At 36.5% G+C, this 27,232-nt stretch overlaps 1 protein-coding gene across 2 annotated transcripts in view; it reads right to left on the bottom strand.

The window, feature by feature from the left end:
- PLXDC2 (plexin domain containing 2) overlaps positions 1 to 27,232 on the bottom strand; it is a 391,914-nt gene that overhangs the window by 186,496 nt on the left and 178,186 nt on the right. For both annotated transcript variants that reach the window (XM_019756009.3, XM_088789077.1), the window contains one exon: positions 13,800 to 13,946. In XM_019756009.3, coding sequence (XP_019611568.1) covers positions 13,800 to 13,946 — 147 coding nt within the window. The remainder of the gene's footprint in view (positions 1 to 13,799; positions 13,947 to 27,232) is intronic.

The following is a 27,232-nucleotide window of genomic DNA, read 5'->3' as shown; positions in this document are numbered from 1 at the left end:
AAGAAACACAATATTGAGACTATTGTATAATACTGTACCTTGAACATTATCCTGTCTTGAATCTCATCCCTTAAGAAATACCTAATGTAAAAGGGAAAAGGGTTCAAGAAAATTGTCATGTGAAGTCACAATAAATTAATTAAGAGTCTGGGCAAAATACCAAATAAAAGATTAGAAATGAAATTTTAAAGAGCATAAGTGGCATAAATAATATCAACTGAATTTATTGCTTCCTTACACTCTGGAAAGGAGTTAACTATTTGAAAGGAAAAGTATGATACTTTTGAGACAAGCAAAGAAAGTACCACTTCTTAATATGGGGGGAGGATACATTTATGAAACATTCTCTGAAGAGTTTGTAGAAGTATGTTTATAGATTCCAGGCTGTCAAGTGTAAATGTACAACAAGTACAGCCAATATATGACTGTGACCTTCAAAACTGCCTCAAGGGCGGCTGGTTAGCTCAATTGCTTAGAGCACAGTGCTCATAACACCAAGGTCGCCGGTTCAATTCCCACATGGGCCAGTGAGCTGTGCTCTCCACAAATAGATTGAAAAAAACTAACAAACAAACAACCTGCATCAAGCTCTCCCCACAACATGCTCCATGAAATTATAAGTAGCAGACATTCAGTTCTGTCCAAAATGTCCATGGAGACATTTGGTCCACACCAAACAGTCTTGATAACTGGTCCTGTCAAAAACGTCCACACTTAGAAAATGGCCCTGGGTTCAAACAGCCCCTAACATTTATGCATACTTTTGGTTTACAAGATTAATATATAAAAAAATACTATCATGTTTTATTTGTCCAATAATTGTATTGTGGCTGTACTGGCTATAATAACCCTTCTTGCCTCAGCAACCTACCTGGTCATGACACATGGGTTAGGTAGATGGCACATGGGTTGGCATGGACCAAATGTCTCTGTGGATGTTTTGTGGATATTTTGGAAAGGCCCAAATGTCTTTCAAGGGAAATTATTGTTGGGAACAGACTATCAGTCTCAATCAGAGTCATGCTCCTAGATTTCTAAGTGTAGCCACATCGCTTACATATTTTTCTTATGCCTATTGCTATTTGTTTTCTGACTAATTATTATGATCTCTTCTAATTCTTTTTTAATAATACAAGAATTATAATCCTAAATACGCACTGTTCCAGTTTAACTTGTTTGCTTGTCTCTCAGTGGTATTACAAAGATAAATGAATTATTCAATGCCTGTAAAACCTTGAAGACAGAAACCTCTTATGAAGAGTTAAGAATCTGGAGTGATCACTTTTACAGTCCTCAAAACCATTTTTTAAAAACATCATTAATAAAAACTGCTGTTGTTTTAAGGGAGCGTCCTATTTACAGTAATAAAGCTACATGTTTCTGGTTCCCCCAAGTCTTTATTTCATCTTTATAAGGTATAATCCTGCTGAAAGCAGCATGTGGGAAGAAAACTGGTAAAAACTAAACTTTAAATAATCGCGGGTGTTATGAGTTCATGAGAACAAAGGGTCTAAAGAGTATAGGAAGTATCCATTTATTCAAGACTAAATCAATGGATTAATTATTAATTTCTATACATATTGTAACATTGTTTTTAATCATTCAAATAATTTTATGTTTATTGTGAAGCTTTCTGATAGGTGGGATAGTATTATTATTATTAATAGTAGTAATAGTAAAGTGATATCTGTGGTTTTTTTTCAAAAAGTAGATTAAATAAATCTTAAGTCAAATTATTTTCAGTTTATTTATATATGCCAGGTATTACTTTTGATAGGAATTATAAAATTTGAGAAAAATTACATTTTGTTTTACTTAAATGGTTATTTCGAGTGATACTTCTAGGGTAGTGCTAGGGTATTTGTGGCTTTCATCTGAAATAGCTGAATAAATGATCTGATTTTCAGCAAGATTTATATCTCAAACAAAAATGATTAAATGATCATTTTTATTAGATTATTTTTTATAGATAACTGAATAAATTTAATTTCTTAATTGGGACGGGGTGTATTCTTCCAGGATGCGCATAACAATTGATTGACTTTCTTGAAACTGAATAAGGTCCAAGTAAAGTACATTCACCTACAAGTGCTTAGAAGAGATTATTGAGGTCTTACTCCTCTAACTAACCGTGAGACACACATTTTACAATCTTTTAATGGAACTAGATGGAAAATTATTTTTAAATTTTCAATGGTCGTTTCCTAATTTTTAAATGATACTGCATGGTTTTGGAGTCAGAGAGACTAGAAATTACATCTGGCTTTGGTACTTAGAAGCTGTGTGGTTTTATCAATCATTTAACCTCTTTAAGCCACAGATTGCTCACTGGTTAAGTCAAGACACTTCTTTAAAAGTTATCATAAGAACCAAATAACCAAATAACATCTGGACCTTCATAAGCAGTGAGTCAATGATGGTTAACATTATATCATGTACACAAAGGTCTCTAGCATGGCGATAGTTCCTTAAAACTAGTTTCCTAAACAAAAATAGCTCCTGTGTGATTCCTATTAAATAACCGGAAATGATTTGCTATAGGATGTCTCTAATACCAGTGCAGGCAAATTACTTCTCTCATGGACTCATATTGTAATAAGATGTTATGCTTCTGAGTAATGTTATGATGCTCTTGTTTTTGTTACATTGAAATAATGATAACTATTGTGTAGGAGAATAGAATTAGCATTTAATATATCAGCATTATGCTAAGTGTTTTGCCTGTGTTTAGCAAGTATGAATGTTAAAATTAGGTGAGAAACAGGGTACCGTATAGTGACAAAAATATCTTGCAAAAAAGATACTTGATAATTACGAAAGGAAAAACAGTAACTTTACAGTGAAGAAACAAAATCTGGCAGACATCAACCGTAAGCAGGCGATCAAAGTTCACATCACCAGTGACAAGACATACTGACATCATGTACCTCCTGATATGATACACCATGAAGGACAAAATACCATTGCTGTGGCATTTGTGTCAAAATCACAGACCTGCTTTATTCATGAAGAAACAAAGGTTTGAAGACAAATCCCAAATCAGGGAGATTGTACGAAAAAAACACAACAAAACAAAAAACAACAAACAACAACAACAACAACAACAACTGACCAGTACTGTCCGAAAGTGTCAAGTTCATGAAAGACAGAGAGAGAGAGAGAGACTGAGGAAGTGCCAGGGATTGAAGGAGATCGGGAGATTAAGCTAATAAATGCAATGTCGGCAGTAGATTGGATTCTGGATAAGAAAAAAGGATAGTTTGGAGATAATGAACAAAATATGGATAAAGCCTATAGATTAGTCAGGAGTGCAGTACCAATATTAATTTCTTGGTATTGATAATTGTACCATTAATATGTAAGGTGTTAACACTTGGGGAAGCTGGGTGAAACTTATATGGGAACTCTTTCAATAATCCTTGCATGTTCTTTTTATAATCCTGAAATTATTTTTAAAAAAAATTCACAGAAAATGTAATACGTTCAAGCGTCTAGTAGTACAGCCCGGATTTCAACCCACAAATGTCTCACTTCTGAGTCTTGACCACGATATCATTCTATCTCCCTTCTTTGATACTAGGCATTCTTTTCCTACATGTTATCAAACCTTCTGTAATTGTGTTTTCTACCTGCAACCTTTAATAGCGTCAGTCTTTCATGTTTTTGTGCTTAGTAGGTGTAACGATTCTCTTTAAAATGCAGTAATAATGTCTGAGGCCAAAGTCAAATAAAAGACAAAAGCTGCAACTGTACAGAGCAGCCTTCTCAGATGAAATGCTGGGAATCACAGGAACTAGACTAGTAATAACAGAGCACCGTGCTGGGCGGAGCCCCGGTGGGCGACGCCCACTGAGACCTGGTGGGACACAGCCCGTGACGTCTCACCAGGTGATGGACACAGCCTGAACTACTTTTTGATTTTGTTTCGCACATTCGGGGTTCAGATGCTTCCATTTCTTACCTTCCCAGGATAGATCTGGGGGCCTATTTTCTAAACTTCCAGAACACTTTTCTTTTTTTACAATTCTCACTGGTAATTGCCTTCCACTGATTTATTCACCTATTTAACTCAAATCAATTCACTTATAAAAGTAATATAAACTGAAAGATAGCAGAGGGATATAAATATGAGTATATGCCCATGTATGTATGTAGCTATAGACAGAACAATTTTAATTCCACAACAAGCAACTATTAAAGAGAGAAAATGGACTACAGAGAGGCTATACATGTGGATAACAGCCATGCCAACTTCTTTTGATATACTCTGAAATAAGATCCTGCTTCTAGGCCAGAAATGAACTGTGTGTATTCCAGAAATAAAATTGCTGCAGCAGGCAGAGTAATTCATAATGCTTTTACCATCAAGGATTTTTTATAAAATGGAATTTTAACCAACTCTCACACCTGGGAGGAGTGAACAGGACATGGGTCATTAATCCAGTGACCAAAAACACTAGAAACCTAATTAAAAGATCAAACTGTTCACAGGGTGGGGCTAATCAATATGCAAATATACAGACAAGTGCCTGGCTACTCCTTTTTGAAATAAAATCCATCAATTGGATTGATTCTCTGCGTTAGAAATTCTCCCTGCTTCAGCACTTTTTTTGTAACAGAACTGAGAACTTCATTAACCCTGCATATTGAGTGACACTGCGTGGGACTAGTCATAAAGCAGAAAGCAAAGTGTAAACATTTTGCAGTTACCCGATGTTCCCTCATGTGGCCTTGAGATTAAGTGAACTATCACCATATCTTTTGATCTCTCCCATCGCACGGTGCCCAGCAAACAGTGGGCTCACAGTAGCTTGCCTATACTTGAATATTCTGAGAATTCTTCCAAGTAGTGATGTGCCTACTTACCAGTCAGGCAGGGTGCAGGGCAGCAGCGGTTCAAGGTTACAGAGAAAGTACAACAGGATTTCATAAAGAAGACCCTGGAGGGTAAGTGGCAGAGGGTAAGGACCAGAAGCAGCCACTTCTGGATTTTTCACACTGCTCTGGAAGCAAGGCAGTGGCTTCCACCATGTTTCTCAAGCCAGGGTGTGTACAGGAAGCAAGTAGGGTTCTTGTTAAAATACAGGTCCCAAATTGGTAGGTCTGGGGGTAAAAGGGCTGAAATTCTGTGTTTCTAATAACCTCTCAGGGCTGATACTCTTCCGGGACCCCACTTTGAGCGGCAAGACTTGATGTCACATAAACGGTCTTTGGCACTCTAAAACCACTGCTGTAGGGACTTTGACAAGCGTGAAATGGATTAAAAGGATAAATAGACTTGCTTCATCTCACTTCGCCTGGTAGCACTTACATGGTCTGAAATTTTCCATTCCAGGAATTGAAGCATAGCGGTAATTGCCAGCCAACCACCTTTAAAGCAATGATTTGCAAAACCTCTTTGCAGCCCTAGTACATCGGAGGGCAATGACATTCTTGTTACTTCCTTCACCAGTGACCCTCAAACAGGGCAGGCAGGAGAAATACTCTATGGTTTTATCCTGTGCAGTCTGAAAAGGCCCTCCTTGCCTCAGTTGATTACAATCTCTCCTCCCTTGTTTCCTGTCAGTGGACAGTGACATTTTAAAGTTAAATATTTGCATGATGACTATTAGTATTAATGTAACAGACATCTATAACACTGTGCCAGCCACTGAGCTAAGCACTGTGCAAATGCTAAGTCACTTAATTCTAACGTCAACCTTAGAAGGTAGGTACTAGTATCATTTCCAGTTTATAGATGAGGAAAGTGGTTAACAGAGTAAATAACATACTCAGTGTCACCCAGCAAGTAGCTGGCAAAGTGGGAACTCGAACCCACGCAGCCTGTTTATAAGTCCGTAGATTTAAACACTATCGAGCTACCCCTCAACCGATGTGTTACAATTTGGAATTCAGTGCAGGCAAAGTACATTGGAAGAGCGACTAAATCATTCAAAACTTGATTACAGGTTGAAATTGAAATTAGGCCAAGTTCAATTTTAACTCTTCATCCTCCTCTGCTAACTTCTCTTTTCTTAATTTTGTATTTGGAAATAATTTCAAAGTAAAGTTACAACAATAACACAAAGAGCCCCCTATGTCTTTGATGCAGATTTCCCAATTGTTAACATTTTGCTTCAGTTGCCAACTTCTGGATTTTTCAAGGGCTAAGGAAATTGATGCCTCTAACACAGCTTCTAAGAGCTGCTCCCTTAGGACACCCTACGGATCTACAGAGTAACGCACCTGGGGGCAGGACTCAGGTGCCTAACCTTGGCCTACTTATTGGGAAAGAATCTTACTTGGCATTTCTTCTCAGATAGCTTCTGCATGACAAGAAATTCCTGGCACTTCATCAATAATTGAGAATGGCTGAAGGAGTTTCACTTCTAGTCCCATTGGCATTTTAACAAAGCACCTTTAGTGAAGAAAGAGACACCTACTCTCAGGATAGACTCAGGCACAGAAGAAGTTCTGATAGAAAGTCAATGTATAAACAAACCACGTGAGAGCATGACAAGTTCCCTAGGATACTCATCTACAACTTGAGTGAGAAGCTGTAATTTGGCAAGAAGAAACAGACAAAAAATAAAGATATTGAAAATACGTTTAAAATATTTAAAAAGATATTAACTTGTCAAGGAAATCTCCATCTCAAAATGTTTTAAGTCATTTATCTTTGAAAATTTAAGATTTTTCACAAGAATTAAACATACGCTTTTAGTTGTAGTCACTCTCAAGGAATATTATATTCCATTTACATTTTGCTAACTTTTCTGTTATATAATATAATATTTCCTTGCAAGAGTCATGTGAAAGCTTAGTCATTTAATAACTTGAGGATGACAATATGGTTTGCACTCATGTTAGCTAAAAATTAACCATTGTCAAGTCTTTGTGGGTTCATGGAGAGATCTCAGAAAAGATGATTAAAAACAGGTTGGAGAAGAGAATCTAGGATGAGAGACAGGGATAAATGAACTAATGTATTCCACCTGAGACATGGCTGTGGGGACCAATGTTAGCAGCTTTCTGATTATGAAAGCTTAATGTGAAATTCTGTAGGAGGGTTTCATAGAAACCTCAAGTGTTTGCCTTACTCGTGACTTTAAACAGCTGAGTAGATATTTACCTGTCTAGAATTATTTCACAGCCATCACTGGTAACATAGAACGTATGAAATTACCTCCTATGGCTCTAATTTTATATGAAGAATGGCGCCCATCTTCCACTAAAGGCACACTATGGAGAATTATGATTAAATTGAACTGAAATAGGATGAACTCAGAAGTGAGTTTTAAAAAAGAAAGTATGTTCTTGCCTTGGAAAACTGAAGCTTGTTGTATGTATAAAAAGTGATCACTGGGGGCTCCATAGGCTGCCATCTTCAACAATCTCCAAAGGCCTTTCCATGTCTAAAATTTGGTCCCTAAATTCAGGGAGGGTATCAGTGTGGCTTAAATAATTAGTACTATATATATCTATTTATGTAACTAGATCACCAAAAGGGATTTACTAATAAACTCAGCCGCTGAGAAGGGCCTACAGAATGTTTAACCTGTGCTGTTGATGCCATCCGCAGGAGAGGGAATACGAGAACTTTCCATGCATTCACTGGCTTTGAAGCAGGTGAAGCAGCTCATTTCCCTGGCACCCAGAGGAACAGAACTCAGTCACTGTGATCTCACGTTAGTTTTGTGGAATGGAACAAAGGCAGGCCTTTCTTTTCCATAAAAGACCCTCAAATAATACTTTATTCAGGACAGACAATTATTCCCAAAATTGACAAGTGATGTAAGTACAATAACAGTAAAATGAATTAATTAAACCAAAATTAAGCTAGAGAGACGTGCAGAAACAACTCATCCCAGTCTGTTATGAAACTAGAGGAAAATCCTATGAAGAAAGCCCAATATGGCCAGGTTGATGAACCATGCATGCCTTACTTGAAATGAAGCAACTCAAAGGACAGAATGCAGCAAGTTTATTCAACCAGCAAAAATAAAAATAAATAAAAGCAACTTATTGTTAGACACTGTGAACAGAGACCAGACAGAATTGTGTGGTCTAGATAATAGCCTAATAGAGAGAGCAAATTAAATTGCCTTTTTAGTTAATCTGTTAGAAAAATAAGCACTTATCAGCAGATTTTCTGATGCACAGAAACAAATGAAATTGTGCAATATGAGCTAATAACTGACTAAAATCACCATGGGCATCCAAATTTAGTTCTCTCAACATCAACATTATGCAAATGTAAGAGTGATGGAAATATTTGTTGAAATGATGTTATTTTCCTGGGGGGGGGGGGGGAACCCTCCAGAAAACTTAATTTTTTTTAAATGAAGGCTTCTGTATATATTCAAGTAGCCTGAAGATCCCCAGCAAGAACATTCCAATTTTTAAATTTTTACAACAATCACCACAATCAAAAAGTATAAAAGTTTCATCAAAAACCCTACCTGCATTATGACACAGAGATAGAAAACAGAATTTCATATTCATTTGGCTGGGGGTTCTCATAGAAAGACTCAATCTTCCTACCATCATATAGAAAGATAAAAATTTTTAAGCTAAGGGTGTGTTTATGTCTGGCAAAGAGAACATAGGTGATTTCTTTGCAAAAAAATATAGACAGATATAAAATAGACATAAATACCCATCTATCTATCTATCTATCTATCTATCTATCTATCTATCTATCTATCTATCTAAACTCTTAGAGAGTACTTAAGAATTAACTTATTTTGTGGTTATTAATTTTTGTTGTTAAGAATGAGGACTCTCAAAGAACAAAGCCTCACAACCTCATTTTTATTTGATGTTTTGAGTATTCTTTCATACCTATTGCATTTTTATTCTTGAGATAGCACTGGAGGGTAGGCAAGGCAGGCATGTTTTTCTCCTTTCCAGGTTATAAAATTGAGCTGCAGAGAGGCCAGAATCCAAGAAAATGAGTTTTGGAGCCAAGGTTTTGTAACTTCCATAACCCTGGACTGCTTCACTGGGACAGCAGTACCAAGTTGTGAATCAGAATTCCATAAACTGTAGTTTCAGAAGGCAAAATAATTCTAATTTGACTGGCTATTGAATCAAACTTTGTGCCCAGCAATGAATTAGATAAGATGATACAGAAGTATAGAAGGAAATCTTAAAAATGTGAAATTTAAAGGTCTACACGGAAGGAAAGAAGTAAGTACAGACTAGTCCTAGGTTTGTAGTCAAAAACTTCTAGACCTGCAACCTAACAACTGTGCGACTTTCCATAAAGGACAAAATACCCAATTAAGTACCAGGAGTTGAATATAAAGTGCCTGGCTCATTGCTTGCCATATGGTAGGGGCTTATGCAAATTTCCCCACTTTCCTTTATCTAGGAAGATATGCTCCTTCCTTTAATTTGTCAAAGGTAAAACCAGGTTTTAACATGTGCTTTTTTTGCAATATGACTTCAGAAATGTTGTTTAAACCAAAAAGGACAATGGAGAGGTTTAAACAGAAAAGGACAATGGGGAAATCTGAAAGAATATGTAATCAAATTACATGTTCTTTATATACATATATATTTTATATATATAATATATATATATACTGTACATACACATATACATAGATATACAATATAAATACTAATAACTGTGGCTTACATTATAAAAGGAATGAGAAATCAGTGTGTTCTGGCATATAAAACCTGTGAATCAAATGATTTCTAAATTTTATTCTGCCCTGAAATTATAAAATATTATTATAGATGGAGAAAAGGGAAAACTCTTACTCTATTCCTACCCTCCCCCTCTCTCTAGACTATGAATCTAAGATTCCAAAATGCTGTTTGGACCACATTTATAAATGATGGTGGGGGAGGAAATGATATTTTTAAAAAAATCATGTTTTCAAGTCTGACACTTCTTTCTCTTCCTCTGACCCATTCTGAGGAAGCCAAGAAGGGGCAGGAAGCTGCATCTTCAGGAAAAATCCATCTACTGGCTTTCTCACTCAACTCCTGCTTACCCAGGTCTGGGTTAGTTAGCCAACTGCCCCCAGGTCTGCCCCAGCGAGATCTTGCTTTTCTCTTCTGCTGTCTAACTTGTTGACAGATTACATGCCCTTGGGCATACAAATTGCATGCCTTGGTGATAAGATTATAGAAACTTCCTACTTCCCTTATGGCTTAAATTGAAATCAAGTTTCCAGCCAAGTCACCAGAGAACTCCAATCAAGGATTATGACATCAGCAAACCTAATTAATCAAGTGGATTCCTGGTTTCCCATTTGCCATTTTTCCTTGTGCTAAAGCCTGTCAGTGACATTACAGGGAGAGTAACTGTGGTTTGGTGTGTGTTCTGTGGGTGTTCGAGGGAGGGTGTCTGTGAATATTACTGAACTCCCTAGTACCTTAACATTACAATTCCGTCCTCATCTCTAGCAAACTGATTCTACGCAGAGGAAGGCATAACAGAAATAGAGCAAAGAGAACCAGGCAGGATTGGAAAGGTAGGGAGGCCAACGGAGGAAATATTAAAACATGTTTCACTCTCTACAATGTGGAAATAGCATATTAAGCAATCACACTTATGAAAGAAAGAATGTTTGTAGAAAAAAAATTAAATGTTCTATTAACAAAATGTCAAGATATAAAACTTACTTAAATGGAGTCCAAGTGGCAAACATTTCCCCTGGAGAAAAGGAAGTGCTCATGCACTGTTGATGGGAGTGCAAATTGGTGCAGCTGCTATGGAGAACAGTACAGAGGTTCCTCAAAAATTAAAAATAGAACTACCGTACAATCCAGAAATCCCCCTTCTGGGTATTTATGCAAAGAAACCCAAAACACTAATTCAAAAAGATATATGTGGCCCTATGTTCATTGCAGCCAAGATATGGAAGCAACCTTAGTGCCAATCTATTGATAAAGAAGAGGTGGCACACATATCCAATGGAATATTACTCAGCCATAAAAAAGAATGAAATCTTGCCACCTGCAACATGAATGGACTTAGAGGATATTATGCTAAGTGAAATAAGCCAGACAGAGAAAGACAAATACCATATGATTTTACTCATATGTCAAATTTAAAAAACAAAATAAATGAACAAAGAAAAAACAACGGAAAACTAAGTAAGTAATAGTACTAAAGGGAAGCAGAGTTTGCCACCCAAAATATGCCTTTTGGGATTTTGATTACTTTAAGCTGGTTATTTTCAAGCAACTGGAAACTCAGGGAAAACCTTTGACCCCCCTTACCTGCCTAAAAAAAAGAAATTTAGATAGAGGACCTGCTCCAGGAAAGGAGCTATCAGCATAGATAGCTACAGTTTAATATGGACTAAGTGCAACAGGTGGGGAGGAGCCTTGCAATGTCTCTTTAATCAAAGCCCTCTCTGTTTCCGGTTGTTAAATATGACCCAGAAAACGTGTGTGTCCTGGGGTCTCATATTCTTATGTACATCTGTAATAAATTTGGTAATTTTCTCTTGTTAATCTGTCTCATGTTAATTTGATTATTCCATCCAGAAGAATTTAGGAGGGTAGAAGGAAATTTATTTTTCCTCCCCTACATTATCAATTATATTATTGTAAATGGAAGTGTGTGCCTGGATGTGTGCGCGCACGCATGTGTTCTGTTGGGGGTAATAGGGAAAATGGGTACAGAACCAATTTCTAACTCTAAGAAATGTTTGATCATGACTTAAATTTTCATGGAAAAAAGAAACAGAGCTCTGATGATGATAGACTGGCTAAAATAAAGGTTTCTACCAATGATACATATTTAAAAATCAAGGCACGGAACACCAGATAAGTTACAAGCACAAGCTCAAGTCTTTCCATTTGTGTTAAAGCCAATCTCTGGTGTTGAAAGGAACAGTGTTACTCCCAGACTTACAGTAGGAAATAACGAATCATTTACAGCATAAGTGATTTTTTTTTTTTTTTTTTGAAACTACCAGAGAACTGAGATCACAAGGCAACCAAGAAAACCCCATTCCAAAGCAGGACACAGGAACTGTCTCACCTTTGGGAGGGGACAGGAGAACTAGATGGTTGTAATATAAGTGTGTAAGAAGAAATCAGCTAGCATTTTAATAGATGACTTTTCTACCCATGGTGGCCAACACCAGAACTGGGCCACTTTATGGAATCTCCAGTTGTATACACAAACATTCACTCTGGTACAAAATATATTTTACACGATTAGGCAGTGCAATACAGTGGGAAGCGTTTCAAATGCAATACATTTCTGATAGACATTATCCTAGTCTAATCTTTCTCATTTTCCCTTCTTTGGAAGATCTGTTCTAAACCTGGCAGTTAATCATTTCTGAATCTGTCATCTTGCCTGGGGTTGCCAGAATATAGAAAAGGAGGGATGATGAAATTCAGCAAGGAGAAGTGGCTACTTCACTTCTCAACCTCAGAAAAAATGTGCCGTACAATGAAAATTCAATAAATCATCATGGTGTATTATTACTAATTTCCACCTTAACTGTTTGAAGTTGACTTCCTGAAATAGGAAAGTCTACATTTATATATATATATATATATATATATATATATATATATATATATACACACACACACACACACACACACACACATATGTATATATACATATATGTGTATATATACATATATACACATATACATGTATACGTGTGTGTGTATATATATATATATATATATATATATATATATATATATATATATAAAATGAAGGCTGTGGCCAAAAATTTTGGTATTTTACATTTATCAAACAGAGCCTCTTTAAATCACTTCAGCCATTGACTCTTTAGATCAATAATGGCATAGCATTTGAAAGGGTAAAGTTGTTTTGTTTTCACTTTCAGTCATACTAAACTGAACAAGACATCACTTCATCAGTGGTAAGATCACTGCTCTTACCTATGATAGCAAAACTAAATAACTTTTGAACTGTTAAATCAGGCACTTATCAGAAAATGATTATCAAAACCTGCAGAGAACCAAGTGTGATACATTTTACACACACGTCCTGAGTGTGGGCTTGAATGACTAGATTAACAATCTAGTTCCATCACTTACTAGCTGGAGACCCTGAAGCAGGTTACTTGATGTTTCCAAGACTCAGTTCTCTCATCTGCAATACCTGGATGTAGTGATAGTTAAATCATAGGACTGTTGTGAATATTGAAAAGCTAATCTGTGCACTCATTCAGCCCAAAGGTCACGTAAGGTGAGTGAAAACTGTATTAACACCCTGTCATCCCCACCACACAGGTGCAGAAATTGTCCCTCAGAGTAGTTACAGTATTTGTTTAAGGAATCACAGATGGTAAATGATGAGCTCAGGCTTAAAATATATTCGGAGGCTTCCAGGTTTAATTTTTTTAATTTTTTCAGTTCATCACTTAGATTTATAATTGGTCTACATGTGTTCTCTGAATCATAAATGCTTCTGGTTAAATCTTTCTTAGACCAAGAGTAATAAAGCCATGTAAAATGGAAGATACTAAATTAATGTAATTTTTTTCAAAAATGTTCTCTAAAATCATGCATTACAAGAAAACTGAAAACCATCCAGATCAATCTCATCTTTGAAAATGCAAGTCATCCTCTTAACCAGGGAAATTAATGGTTAATTTATTTAATTAATTGTTAAATTAATAGTGGCTTCTCAAAATATTTTTTTTCATTTTCTTTAATATCTTATATGCAATTATGAATCTAAATTGCAGAAGTAAATATACTTAAAAAGTGATCATAAAACAACGTTGATATGCCAATTAAAGCAAAAAATTTGTTTACAGCAGAGAAAAAGAAACACAAAATGTCAAGGCACTTACTGCAGCTTGCCGATGAGTATTGGACAGTATTCCATGAATCTTCACTTTGTCCTTTTCCATTTGGTCTATGTTCACCCACAAATCCCGGCTGGCAGAATCAGATGGACCATATATCCGAGATATATAGTAATTATGGTCTGTGTCCTCCTGTAATAAGAGTGAATAATGCACATCAAGAACAGAGAGCATGGATTGACCTTGGAGGTATTATGCTAAATGAAATCAGTCAGAGGAAAAACAAGTACTGTATGTTCTCATATGTGGAATCTCAAACAGCTGAATCTGTAGAAAGAGAGTGGAATGTTGGTTACCAGGGGCTGGGGTTTTGGGGGAAATGAGGAGATGTCGGTCAAAGGGTACAAACTTCCAGTTATCAGGTGAGTAAGTTCTGGGGATCTAATGTACATCATGGTGACTAGTTAATACTGTATTATATACTTAAAAGTTGCTAACAGAGTACACCTGAAATGTTCTCACCACAAAAAAGAAATGGTAATTACATGGTATGATGGAGGTCTTAGCTAACACTACGGTGGTAATCATTTTGCAATAAATAAATGTATCAAATCAACAAGTTGTACACCTGAAACTTACACTATGTTGCATGTCAATTATATCTCAATACAGTTAGAAAACAAGAAGCAATTAAGTCAATAATACCCAATTTATATAATTTACAGTTATAAAGAGAGTTCTACTAAAAAGAAAAAAAAGTCAATTTTCAAAAGAAGAGAAAAAAGAACAGAGACATTGTCCCTAAAATTCTTAAAATACAAACAAAAAATGATCCTATGAAATTAGAAATGTTAGTATTCTTCACAATAGACAATGGAGTTAAATAACCTCTAAGTGAATTAGATTTAAAAAATTAAATTAATAAGTCTCATTAGAAGAAATTGTTAAATTAAAAAGAAAAAAAATACTTAGAGAAAACAGTACAATCTGTGTACAACAGTCTTTTTACTACAGTCATGTCAGGGATCTAATTGCTGCCCAAACAAACATGTCACTTTTGGAACTACTTACTGAAAATCTGAATCATAATTACTACTGAGTGACAACACATTTAAACTTCTCTAAAACTAGGGTTATATTAGGGCCTGCTTTTAGTTAATGATCCTAGAAATAGAGATAACACATTTTTTCTCTATAATTTGGATTATTACATTTTACTTTTATTTGATTCTGATTGATATCACCATGGTACCTGTCACAGAATCTTTTATTTCAAGTTTCTCACTCACTGAAGAGATTTAGTGTTTTAAAAGACAATGCTGCTGAGGAGTACCCAGAAAAATCATATGATTCTTGACTAATTCAAATTGCAGTCGGTTTTTTTAAACCATGAAATGTAATTGTGCTTATTAATTTGAGGAGTCTGCTAGATAGAATATATTTTTAAAACATTCAGGTTTCTATAAGAATAATGTTTAGTGAATAGAGAGTCTATGATTTGAATACTAAAATTTGGAATGTGAATTTTGTCTAATGCATTTATTACTTAAATGCTAGTTAAATAAAATAGAATTCTTGATATCCTGTCAAAACAAGAATCCCATATACCTTTTCACAAGTCATCAGGCTAGATATATGGATAACTGACTACAAAAAGGAAAGGAATATTCTAAGCAATATTCTAAACAGATTTTTGCCATAGAAGAAAGAATATGATCCTAAATGTAAACACTGAGAACAGTGATATAATGTTAACAATGAGATTCAAAAATAAAGATCCTAGGTAAAACTCCAGTTAAACTCTGGGTATCACATATAGATTGTGTGTACACCCATGATGAAAGATAAGAACATTCTGCAGAGAAAGCAGAAAAAGAGGAGATACAAACAAAGAAGCAGGAATAAGATTCCATGCAGCCCAAGAGAGCTTTGATATCCCAGTGGTTTTCCAGCACTCCTTTCAGAAGAGTAAGTAAAACACTAGTTGTTTGGGTTCTAGGAGGGTAACGAGTACTGTGGTTGTGTCTCCAGCAGGTATTCAACTCCTCCCTGTAGCCTGGTCCTTCACACTGGAGACTTCCGAGGTGGGGACCCTCGTCAACACTGGGCGCCAGCCATTCTGCACATGTCATTCCAGTGGCCACAAGGGCTGGTGGCATCATGAACACACAATGAGTGGGACATCGAGGAGTTTTGGTAGAGAGGAGATGATATCCCTTATCCTTATTGTTGAGATGTGTAGGTTTGAGACACGGAACTACGTACTGCCACCACTTGCCGTCACGAGGAAACCCTGCCTGGGACAAAACTAACACAGCTAAGGACATCACCAGAATCACTGCAGAGAAAAAGCCAGATCCTTGGTCAAGTACATCTATGTGTGACCTACTCCTGGGCGTGTTCACCTAGATGAACCATTAAATCTCTTTTATTGTTACAGTCCCTTTAGTTGGGTAATTGTCAATCAAGAGAATCCTGACAAGCAAGTTTCCCTAACTTGCAACCAAACCAAACCAAACCAAACCAAACCAAACCAAACCAAACCAAACCAAACCAAACAAAAACTTGAGGAACATTGAACAAGGCCACCTTATTGAGAAAGTTATAGATCTGATAACTAACATCTCCCATGTAATTCTGGTATTCTACCTAATCACACCGCAGGAATGGAAACCCCAATCTATCCTGCCAGAAGTCATCAAATCTGAATAAAACATGATAATGACTCATTTAATTTTTCAATGAAACATATAAAAGGGTGGTTCTGGAGGAAATTGTCAATGAATTTAAATGAAAATTTTATTTTTCCCTATTGCTAGAATTATCATAAAGAGTTCAGCAATACTAAAGTCAAAGATATAATCTTTAGGTGAATAGTGGAACATTCTGTGATTATGCCAAATTCTCATAACTACCAAATAGATATTCAGGCTTTAACTATAATAATAATAAATTTCAGACTTTAACTATAGCATTCAATATAATTATTGCAATCAACATATCTAAAATGACTTTGGTATTTTCCTTAACCCCTAGAACTTTGTAATTAATCAAGACATAGTCGTGAAGTTAACATACAAAATAAGAATATCATTATGCTTAAATAACAGACTATCTGCAAAAACATATATAATATTTGCCAAATTACAATCACTGATACAGCTATGTGAAAATACACCTCATTTTACTTAAATCAGAGTTGCCTAAAACAATATCACATCTTTGAAAACATTGAAAAGCTAAAGACTAGAGCTTGGTGCTTGATTTCTATAGCCCAAGCTTGCCAATTGTCATGGCAACTTTTATTCAAAACAGAAGACAATTTATTGTTTACCTAGAAATTTACAGACACACATTGTTCAATTCCAGGGAGACACGTTTCGTTCATTCAGGAAAGACACAAAATAGCTGTCTAAAAATGTGACATCTTAGCACTATTAAGATGTATCATTCAAACCACATCTTGTTCTTTATAGAAGCAATGGTACTTAAAAAGATGTCAAAAGCCACTTCAGGCACAAAGATTTTCCTTTTCTTTTCAAAAGCAAACTATTTCTAACACCACAGAAAATAAAACAAAACACTACTGTGATACGCCTTGTTGCCAATTCATTTAGGAAACCAACTGTTACTGAAAGTAGATGGCACAGTAGGTAGCTATAAGTCCTATAAATCCATGCTTCTCAAACACGCCTGGAAATGTGTAGCTGTAAACAGAGGACATGCACCAAAAACCTACTTAATCTATTTGCAGATCGGTCTATCCCCCTATATCTTGTCTATGACTCTTTACAGGCATGTTTTCTTTCATTAATTCTTCACAGGAGTTTAAGTGACCTCCAAGAATGGAAGATTAGTTGAGAGAGAGAGAGAGAGAGAGAGAGAGAGAGAGAGAGAGAGAGAGAGAGAGAGAAAGAGAAATTATTGTGGAGTCAGATTATTGTGCAATACATAAAATCTGGGATTGAAGCAATTTTTCCATTATAAAAAAGTTTCAATTTTTCCAGTAACAATCTCTGTCACAGAGGAAACTGTCGTGCTATGCAGAGAGGTATGGCCAACAAAGCACGATATACTTATTTGCGATCTTCCAAAATGGTAAAAAAAATCAAGGCTGTACAGTTCAATTCCGTGATTGTCTAGATCTCCAGGTATTTTGAGACATGTTGCTATGTGTTTAAGTTGATTCATTTATTAAATGAAGCAGAATCTATTTTCTACCCGGATACAGTATACTTTTATCTGCCCCTGGTAGCAAACTTGAAGCTTTGCAAGACTGAACCTGAGAGATTCTTCCCATGCTTAGCGTGGTGAGAAAGAAGAGGCCAGAGAGAAAGGCTGGGGGCAATTTTGAGGGAATTTATAACATCCCAATCTTTTATACATACGAGCAAGAGATCCAGAAACAGTGGCCACTAACGAGGTACCCTGCCAACTTATACGTAGTCTTCAAGGGCTCCAAAACACCTAGCAAAAAATGTGTAATTGAAAAAGTTTTAAAATATGTATGAGCTTTCTATGAAAACACACAAAATTAGCATTAAAATCATGTAGCTCAAAGAAGATTTGGGTTGAAGTACGGTTTCTGCTTTTAAGTAAGGCCACTGTAAATTCTGGACTTTGCTCATGATAAGAGAGAGTTGAATGAGGTTGTCTGTTAACGTGCCTTTCAGCCAAGGTTCTGACACCCTAAAGCCACTGAGACAAATAGAAAGCAACTGCTAAGCATGGGGCAGAAGACTCTTTGCTTTGTTTACGTGATAGTCATCAAAAGAAATAAAAGTAGAGTTTGAAGAGCTTGTACAAGTAGCCAGTGTTAGCACCCGTACAGTATGGCACCAATTTAACGGGTATTTAATCATCTTTGTTGATAAACTGTAGATTGGCCCCAAGATCAGAGGCAAATTCACAGACTTGTTGCAGGGGGTGTAACAATCCCTGAGAATACTGTGTGTCACCCATGCACTCTGAATAAGTCACAGGTCTTGCCTATGAGTACACTAGTTTTCAAATGCACAATATATTGTGATGGGTAAATGTGTGCTCACTTTAGTGTCACAGATTTTAGTGTCAATGAAGTTCTTGGTATGGTGTATTTTTACAATCAACTAGAAAGAAACAACAATTGTGTGGAGGGCCTCTAAATTTTCTGACAAAAAAAAAATCATAGTTGAAAAGGATCAGCATTTCTGTTTTAGATTTAGCATCTATAATGGGGCTGAAGCTTGGGTACTCTATATATACTGTATTAGTCATCTAGTGCTGCCATAACTAAATACCATTGATTGTGGAGGATGTGGGGGCAGAGAGGGCTTAAACAACAAAAATTTATATCTCACAGTTCTGGGAGCTGAGAAGTCCAAGATCAAGGTTCTGGCTGATTTGGTTTTCGGTGAGAGCTCTCCTCCTGGCTCGCCTTATTATTGTGTCCTCCCATGGTGGAGACAGAAAGTTCTCTAGTGCCTCCCCCTGCTTTGCTAAGGGCACCAATCCCTTTGGATTAGGGCCCCACCTCAATTAGCCTTAATTACTTCTGTAAAGGCCCTGTCTCCAAATACAGTCCCACGGGGGTTTGGGCTTCAACCTATGACATTTGTAAGGACACAATCAGGTACATAGCCCATACAGTTTCTTTATTAAGTTTGGATTTGTATAAAAAGACCTAGATTTATTAGCTTTGAAAATTCATGTCATTTTCTAGTACTAATCAAAATTGCCTTTCAAGATTTCTAATATAGGAGGACTTTTGGAAAATCCACACAGTTCTGTCTTGGCCTAGTTCTTAGGAAAAAAAAAAAAAAAACGAGAAATGACTACTATTTATAATTTCAAAAGATTATTGAAAAAATTACACAGGAACAACTTTTAAAAATTATAACTCAGTTGAAAATTTTCACATAACCAACATTTGTAGAAAAGATGGATGGTTTCCCTCTACCAACTGGTAACTACTTGGCCAATATTCTCAATTCTAAGGGAAATTACTATCCCCAAAGTATCCAGTCTGGCATTTCAACTGACAGGTTAATATACTTTTAATTGGTCAGATTTTTCATATTATTACTCTTTTAATGTCAAAGAATAAAACTTTTCTTCAGTCTATTTTTCTTTTCCTCTATCTTCTCATGTCTTCAGAATTTTAGCCTCTAGTGTTAGGCAGTGATGAATAAGCTGTGAATGAAATTTTGCCACAGGAGGTTTGATGTCACTTATACTTAGAATCAGAATCTAGTACTGATTTTCCTTTCTAGATATCATTTGGTAAACAGTTAACTTTCTGAGCCTCTATTTTCAAGATGATGAAATGGATGCAGAATAAAAATAGTCATATCACAACATTCTGGTTAAATCCTTGAGCTGAACATGTGAATATATGTTGGAAATGATAAAGTGCTATTAGGAACTACTTTTGTTTTGTTGACATAAATATCGCAGATTAAAAAAATTCAGACATTCTTCCTTTTTATGGTACTAACATCTAGAAGTATGAATTTTCAAATATCAGAGAATTAGAGTTGAACATTCCCATATTGAATTCATTTGCTCCATCTGACCATCTATCATTGGAGTTTTGGTGGTTGGTCTTTGTCTAGATCCTTTACTTTAAAACTAAGTAAATAGTTAATCATGTATTTATGAGAACTGGTTAATAAGTGTAGCTACCACTTATGTGTGCATATACTATTCCCAAGTTTTCACCTTGGCACGTAATAATATACATTATGCATTTACAACTCAATGAGTTACAAAGAATCTAAAGCTCAGAAACGCTGAGTAGGTTACATGATATCACATAAATCCCAGGGATATCAAAACAGTTCTGTATAACTCCAAAGTCTGTGTGCTTTTCATTTACACAATACCTTTCAGGTCTTAAAATTTTTAGAACCTCAAAAAAAAAATTACATTTGGTCAAATTGTTTCCAGGAAGCTACTTATCAGGTCTCATGCAATAGCTCTCTCACTGGTCTCCCTGCCTCTCCTCTTGGTTCCTTTCACTTTATTTTCCACAGAGTAATCCTTTTTAAATTAATCCTATTAAAAGCAGAAATCTGATCATATCGTGCCCTTCTAATGAGGATTCCGATCACAGAATAAAATCCAAAGTCTGTACCAACACTGCTTGACACAGCCATCTCTTCCCTCTGCCCGTCCATCACACACTGTTCACCAACCCTACTGCTTTCCTTGTCCCATGAATACGCCAGCATGCACCAGCAGCCTACTGTGCACCTGCTGTGTTACGCATCTGGAATGAGCCTCTCCTATTCTGTCATGCTTTATTTCTGAGTCTGCTTTAATTTCCTTGATTAACAATTTTTTTTTATCAGACTTCCAAAAAATTGTATCACTCCCCCCCACTCTCATTTAAAATATCTCTCCCTCTCTCTCTGTGGGGTTCACTGCTGCATTCTGGGACTTAGACAATGTCTGGTACATGAAAGACACTCAGTACGTACAAGATGTTAGTGATTCTTTCTATTTCTCAAGGAGTGTTTCTTTGGCTTTATTACCTCCTTGAAAAGATGGCATGGTGGTGGATTTTTCTTACCAGCAAGAAAGAAGTAGAAGATCATATACAAACTAATGCAATTTATTTATAAATACACCGTGTTCACTATTCATTTTATTCTTCTTGAAATTTCCATGTTCTATTACAAACACGCCCAAGCCACGTCCATCAGTAGTCTATTGCTGGTTAACAAAGAAGCCAAAAACTTGGTGGCTTGAAATAACCATCTGGATTCCAAACATTCAGGGTTTTGTTGAGGTGGACAGGGCTCAGCTGGGAGGTGCTACGGCTCTAGTGTCAGCTGGGTCACTGCTGGGTTGCGGCCAGTTCACATGTTGGCTGGGGCTGGCCAGCCCACATGCCCTTGGTTACATGTTTAGGGTCTCTGTCTCCATGTGCCATCTCCTTCCTAAGGAGGCTAGATACAGGTTAGGCACAAGTGAATAGAACCAAAGAGAGTAAGAGTGGAAACTGCAAGGCCTCTGGAGGCGTTGCTTACAAGTTGCACAGCTTCACTTTGTCCTATTCATGAGATCAGAACAGGTCACAAGACATGGCCTGGATGCCTGGATTCAAGAGGTGGGAAGATAGATGCTACCTCTTATGGGAGGAACTGTAGGAATTTGGGGCCGTTTTTAACCTACCACGATATCCAGATTTTCTGTTCCTGAGTCGTCGAGCTGTGTTGCTAAGTGTAAATATAGAGCTACTTTGCCCCTCCCCCCAGGAGACACTGTATCATTCCCATTTCCTTGAGAGACCATGTTGACAATACTCTCAGGGAACTTCAATTAAAAAAAAAAAATCTATGACGGTACTTTCATCTGGCACAGAGGTACTTTTAACAAAGTAAATCTTCCTACTGCTTTCTAAATAAGAATTAAAAGCCCATTTCGGATGATAAATTCTTCTAGGATCACATCTTAGGAGAAGGAAAGTCTTATTGCCAACTCACTTAATTTTAAGTCGCTGATGGAGAGGTCAAACAAGGGCAGAGAGAGAGAGAGGCCAAAGGGAGAGAGGCCACGATCATTTTAAGGGTCGTTAAAAATAAAGAAGCAAAAAGAAAAACACAATCTGTCAAGTGGTTTCATTTTAAAATTACAATGCTAGATTCAAACAAATATTTTCATAATATGGTTTCGCTGACTTTGCAGAACAAGTCCCTTTCAGATCTATAAGGCCTGCATTTATATCTTGCAATAGAATTATAATATAGCTAGACAAGATTTTATTTCAGTGCAGACTGAGAAACATGTTTTCCTTCTGTCTTACAAAATCACATGGGGGAGAATCAGTGTTATAATATTAGCTTCTCACTTCCCTAAGAACTAACTGGACAGACCCCAAGAAAAATACCTACAGGTCAAATACTCAAGAGAATATAGTCTAATGTCAGAAGATGCTGTAAATGGTCAGTTTATTTACAACCATTTCCTTTAAGTGTAATTCATTCAAGCTAACAAGTATCTATGATGCACTGCTTATGTATGTGGAAGGCCTTGAGCTCTGTGCTGAGAAGGGCAAAAGATGTTCACAACATAGTTTTTGGTCTTCAGAAACCTGTGACAGAGTGAGAGAATGCAGGCTGAAATGTCTCTATTCCAAACCGGTATAAGGTAACTGCGGTCCCAGTGACAAAGTCAGATCTACAATCCTTCAAAGAAGAATATCTCATTCAGTTTTAGTGATTAAAAAAAGGGGGTGGGGAGTCATAGAGTCATGGTATTTAATCTGGGCCTTGAAAAATGATTTGGAACTTGAGATGGACATTCCAGAGAGAAGGACTCGTCTGAGCATAGGGGGACAAGCAGAAAAGACTAAGAAGACTACAGAAAATAAGTAGAACAAGCATATACAAAGGAGTAATGAGAAGTAAGTATAGTTAGATATGTAGAATTTAGACCACACAATTGAATATTAGTTTAGAGCGTGTGAACTCGATTCTGTGTAAAGTGAGAGCTCTGTAAGTAATGGATTAAGTGTGGACTGCGAAGAACAATTTAGATAATAGGACGGACTGGAGAAGGGAGAGGTTAGACTCAGACATTGGTTTGGAAGCTATTGCAAAAGTCAAGAATAAAATCATAAAAGCGCCCAACAGGAAGAACAAGAGGGAAAGAGGCTGTCCCGAAAAAGGCCGAAAAATCCGAAAGACTTGCCAGTATTTAAGAAGGAGAAAAATACCCAAAAATGACGCTCAGACATTTAAGTTAGTCAGGACAACCGGACACCCTGGACAGTTCAGAGTAACTGGTACCAGTTAGCATGATAAAGCAGAACTTGGTGCATTTTAAATGCTAGAAAACAAATAGAGGAAACAAATAATAAATAATATCTTTGTTTCCCAAATACAGTGCATACCATAGGTCACAGAAACAGGACCTAAAATAACCAGATGTAATTAAAAGAGTCAGGTAATGCCCGGATTTCTATCTTTCTCTCACTGAACTTGAATAAATGCTCAAGGCAGGACAATGCCATGAGCTAACAAATGCCTTTGAACTTCAGCAGTGGTTCCCATGCTTGTCTGAACATGAGAATTACCTGGAGATCTTTAAAAATTCCACAGCCCAGTTCTTACTCTGGAATCTGGGCCGGGGTGTGCAGATGTCTGGGAAACACTGGACAAGACCAGATATCCTCCATTAGCTGAAATTTCTAATTTGCAACTTGAACATGTTCTGTTTCTACGTGACCACGCCCAAAACAAAGACTTTAGAGATAAAAAAATTCAATTTATCTCTTATTTTGATAGAGAGATTATCAAAATTTAAGAATTTCATGTCTTTAAATGTTGAACTTATTACGTTCCAAACTACACACAGCAAGGTTTACATTCCAGAGAACTGCTGGAGTAATCAACAGTCCATTTGTTTTAGAAATGGCAACCCTGAGAGTTCTAACCCTCTTGAAACTGACCTCAATAAAGAAGGCTGAGTCCAGATTTCTCTTCCGTAATGGATATCAGATCTGGAGAATTTCCGAGATGTTTCATGGGTTCCATCTGTACATGTCCCAAATAGTATAAATTTGGAATCCTCATATCCTGGTTTTTGATGTATTAATTTGAATGTAACATTTATGTGTTTTCCACCCCCAGGTATCCTAGCTTTGAAGCAAATTTCAAGATAACTCAACTTCAAAAGTGTAATGGACATGCTGTATTATTTTGAGATATCAACATTTTAGATCATTAGTCAGTCTGCATGTATTCTGATCAGGCTTTGTGTAAGTGATTAATTTACTTAATCAATGGTAAATTGAATATGACTTTGCCAAATACAATACTAGTTATAAATAGCACTTACTAGGAGGAGGTTAGAGTTCGCTTTGGGATATACTTGGGATATACTTGATATACTTGTGCATTTCAAATGAAAAGTTACAAAGAACCCAGGACAGGAAGTTCTGATTGAATGTTCTTACTTTAGAATTCTATCTGTATGCAAATACTTGTGTAAGTGGAAAATCTCCACTTGCTCTCAGACTCCCTCTGCCTGGGCTTCAATATCTAAGTAGCTCTCTCCACTAATCTACAATGTCAATGACAGTTGTTTAGAATAGTCATCACTTATTAAAATGAATTCAGCTGATTTGTGGATACAATTCAGAATATTACTTAATGGTGAAAACAGTAAAAACAAACTGGGGGGGGGGGTGTGAAACGAAGACAAGCGTGTGTGAAAGTTATCCTTCAGTTTTCCTCTGGAATGAACATTTTTACCCCAGAGAGTAAACATCGAGACAGTGGAGAGGAGGGAGAGGAAAAAAAATTCTAATGTTCACTCAGAGAACAAAGAATGTAATAAATATTCCTTGGATTCAGACGAGTGAGAACAGGATGAACAAATAGCATCAGTATTCTGTTACAACCAGAATAAAATCTGAAGTTCAATCTGGGTCTTTGCACGAGGAGATTTTGACTTGATAATTGATAAGTAATCAGTGCAATATGTAGGATAGTTTCTCAAATCCCACAGATGTTTGGTCCCCTGATGTAGCAGAGATTTTTTATATAACTTATCATGGTTGAGAGGTTTTTATTGCAAAAATAATGCCAACAATGGTTTGCAAACCATGTAGGGAATAACAGGCATAATTTTCAAAGCCAAGGAAGCAAAACAAAGAGATTGCTTTGAACACTAAAAGCGATCATTTTCCCCAGAATAGCTTATTAACCAATAAAATCATTTGCAGGTTAATCTTTTAAATAAAGGAGCTCTGGAGAGTGGCTATGTAAAGAAAACTTGTTGCTTGCATATTTATTAATGCATGTATGATATAGAGAACTGTTTTAGACCCACAGTAAATAATTCATAATACAGTGATTCTCGAACAGTAAAATGTGAAAAAAGAAAACTAGGATAATTTGGCGAGTTTTTAAAATGATACATTTAGTTATTCACCTATCATTTATTCTACCATGTTCTATTTCTTTTTTAATGATTTCTTTTTCTGAAACAATAGGGGTTGTAGAAAATATATACATATTTAAATGCCTTTACTTTTCAAATGAAACCATTAATGTTTTTTTGTTGTTTTCTTTTTTTTCATTTTGAATTTATGATGATACCCAAACTCCAGAGATCACTGCCACAGTGTTTTTTGCCTTCCCATTTTCAATCAAAAGTATTGGTCATAAAATTGCTGAGCTAGAGCCTAAAGAATTTTTCATACTCTGACAAAGTATATTTTATTCACAAGGGCTCTAGGGAAGTAACAAGGGTTCCATTGTCAAAGTCAAAACTCTTCTTCCTCCGGAAAATGGTAAGAATCTAGCAAATGAATATGTGCATGTGCTTGCCATTGCTTCTTGGTACAGGGATCTAATGAACTCCTAAGATCATCCTGGTTGCCTATAAGTGGCTGATGGGCTATGATGCAGGCATAGGGAGCCACATTGAATCCTCAAATCAGGGTGTGGGGTGGTGGAGTCTGTTCATATGTGTCTAATCTTCTAATCCTTATTGCAGAGAGCAGCCTCCGAGGGTCCCCTGGGGGTCAAGGTGTCCTGGAGTAGCACATCAGACCCCAGAGGAAAGCAGACTCCCTCACATGGCTTTCAGAGTCTGGGCTCCGACTTCAGCCTCACTCTCCCATCCCTTCTTGTGCCCCTCTCTCACTCACCTTGGCCTTCTCTCAGTTCCTGGAATATATTTACCTCCCCCCACCCCTCACCACCTTCTCAAAATGCTGCTTTCCCCACCTAGAATGTTCTGCCCTCCTCACTCCACCATAATGTTTCAACATAAACTGCACCTCTTTGGATATGTCTTCCCCAACTGTCTCATCTTCGAAGGCCCTTCTTACTTCAGCTAATAATCCTTACTTCTCTCTTCATCCACTTCGTTCCTTCATATTTATGATTCTACATTGATTTTATTAGATTACTTCTATCCACCCCACTAGTATAAACTTCAAGAAGGCATCTGCTTTACTTATTAAAATAATACTAGCAACAAGCTCTGATTAAATATTTGTTGAATGAATCAATGAATAAATGGATGAATGAAACCTAGGAATCTTATTATTTTACCTTGTGAAAAAAACGTATTCTGAATTCCTAAATGTCAGTTTATAAATAAATTTATACCATTAAACTAATAGTAAGTCAACAATTGCTAGTCGGCTACTAGATATGTACTAGTTTCATGATGAATTCTTGCTGAGTATAATTGTGAGGTCAGCATTTTATAATAAATGAAATAAAATGTGGCTATGGAGAAAGATCAAAATGGTTGAGGTCTCTAGGTCAGGTCATGTGAGAAGTGAATGGGGAAGAGCCCACTGGATGACAGAGGAAGTGGCCTTAGTCTGCAAGGAGGTCAGAATGAGGATTCACAGGTGAATGTCTCGGGGATAAAATATTTGGTTAAGGATGAGAAAACACTTTAGTAAATCAGGGTGTCAAAAACAAAATTTTCGCTCTTAAGACGGGGTGAAATTACTATTAGAATACATT

Source organism: Rhinolophus sinicus, chromosome 1 (assembly GCF_057876585.1).
Source record: "Rhinolophus sinicus isolate RSI-liver-muscle chromosome 1, RSI-T2T, whole genome shotgun sequence".
Classification (NCBI taxonomy): Eukaryota; Metazoa; Chordata; class Mammalia; order Chiroptera; family Rhinolophidae; genus Rhinolophus; species Rhinolophus sinicus.
This window is presented reverse-complemented; position numbering and strand designations above follow the sequence as displayed.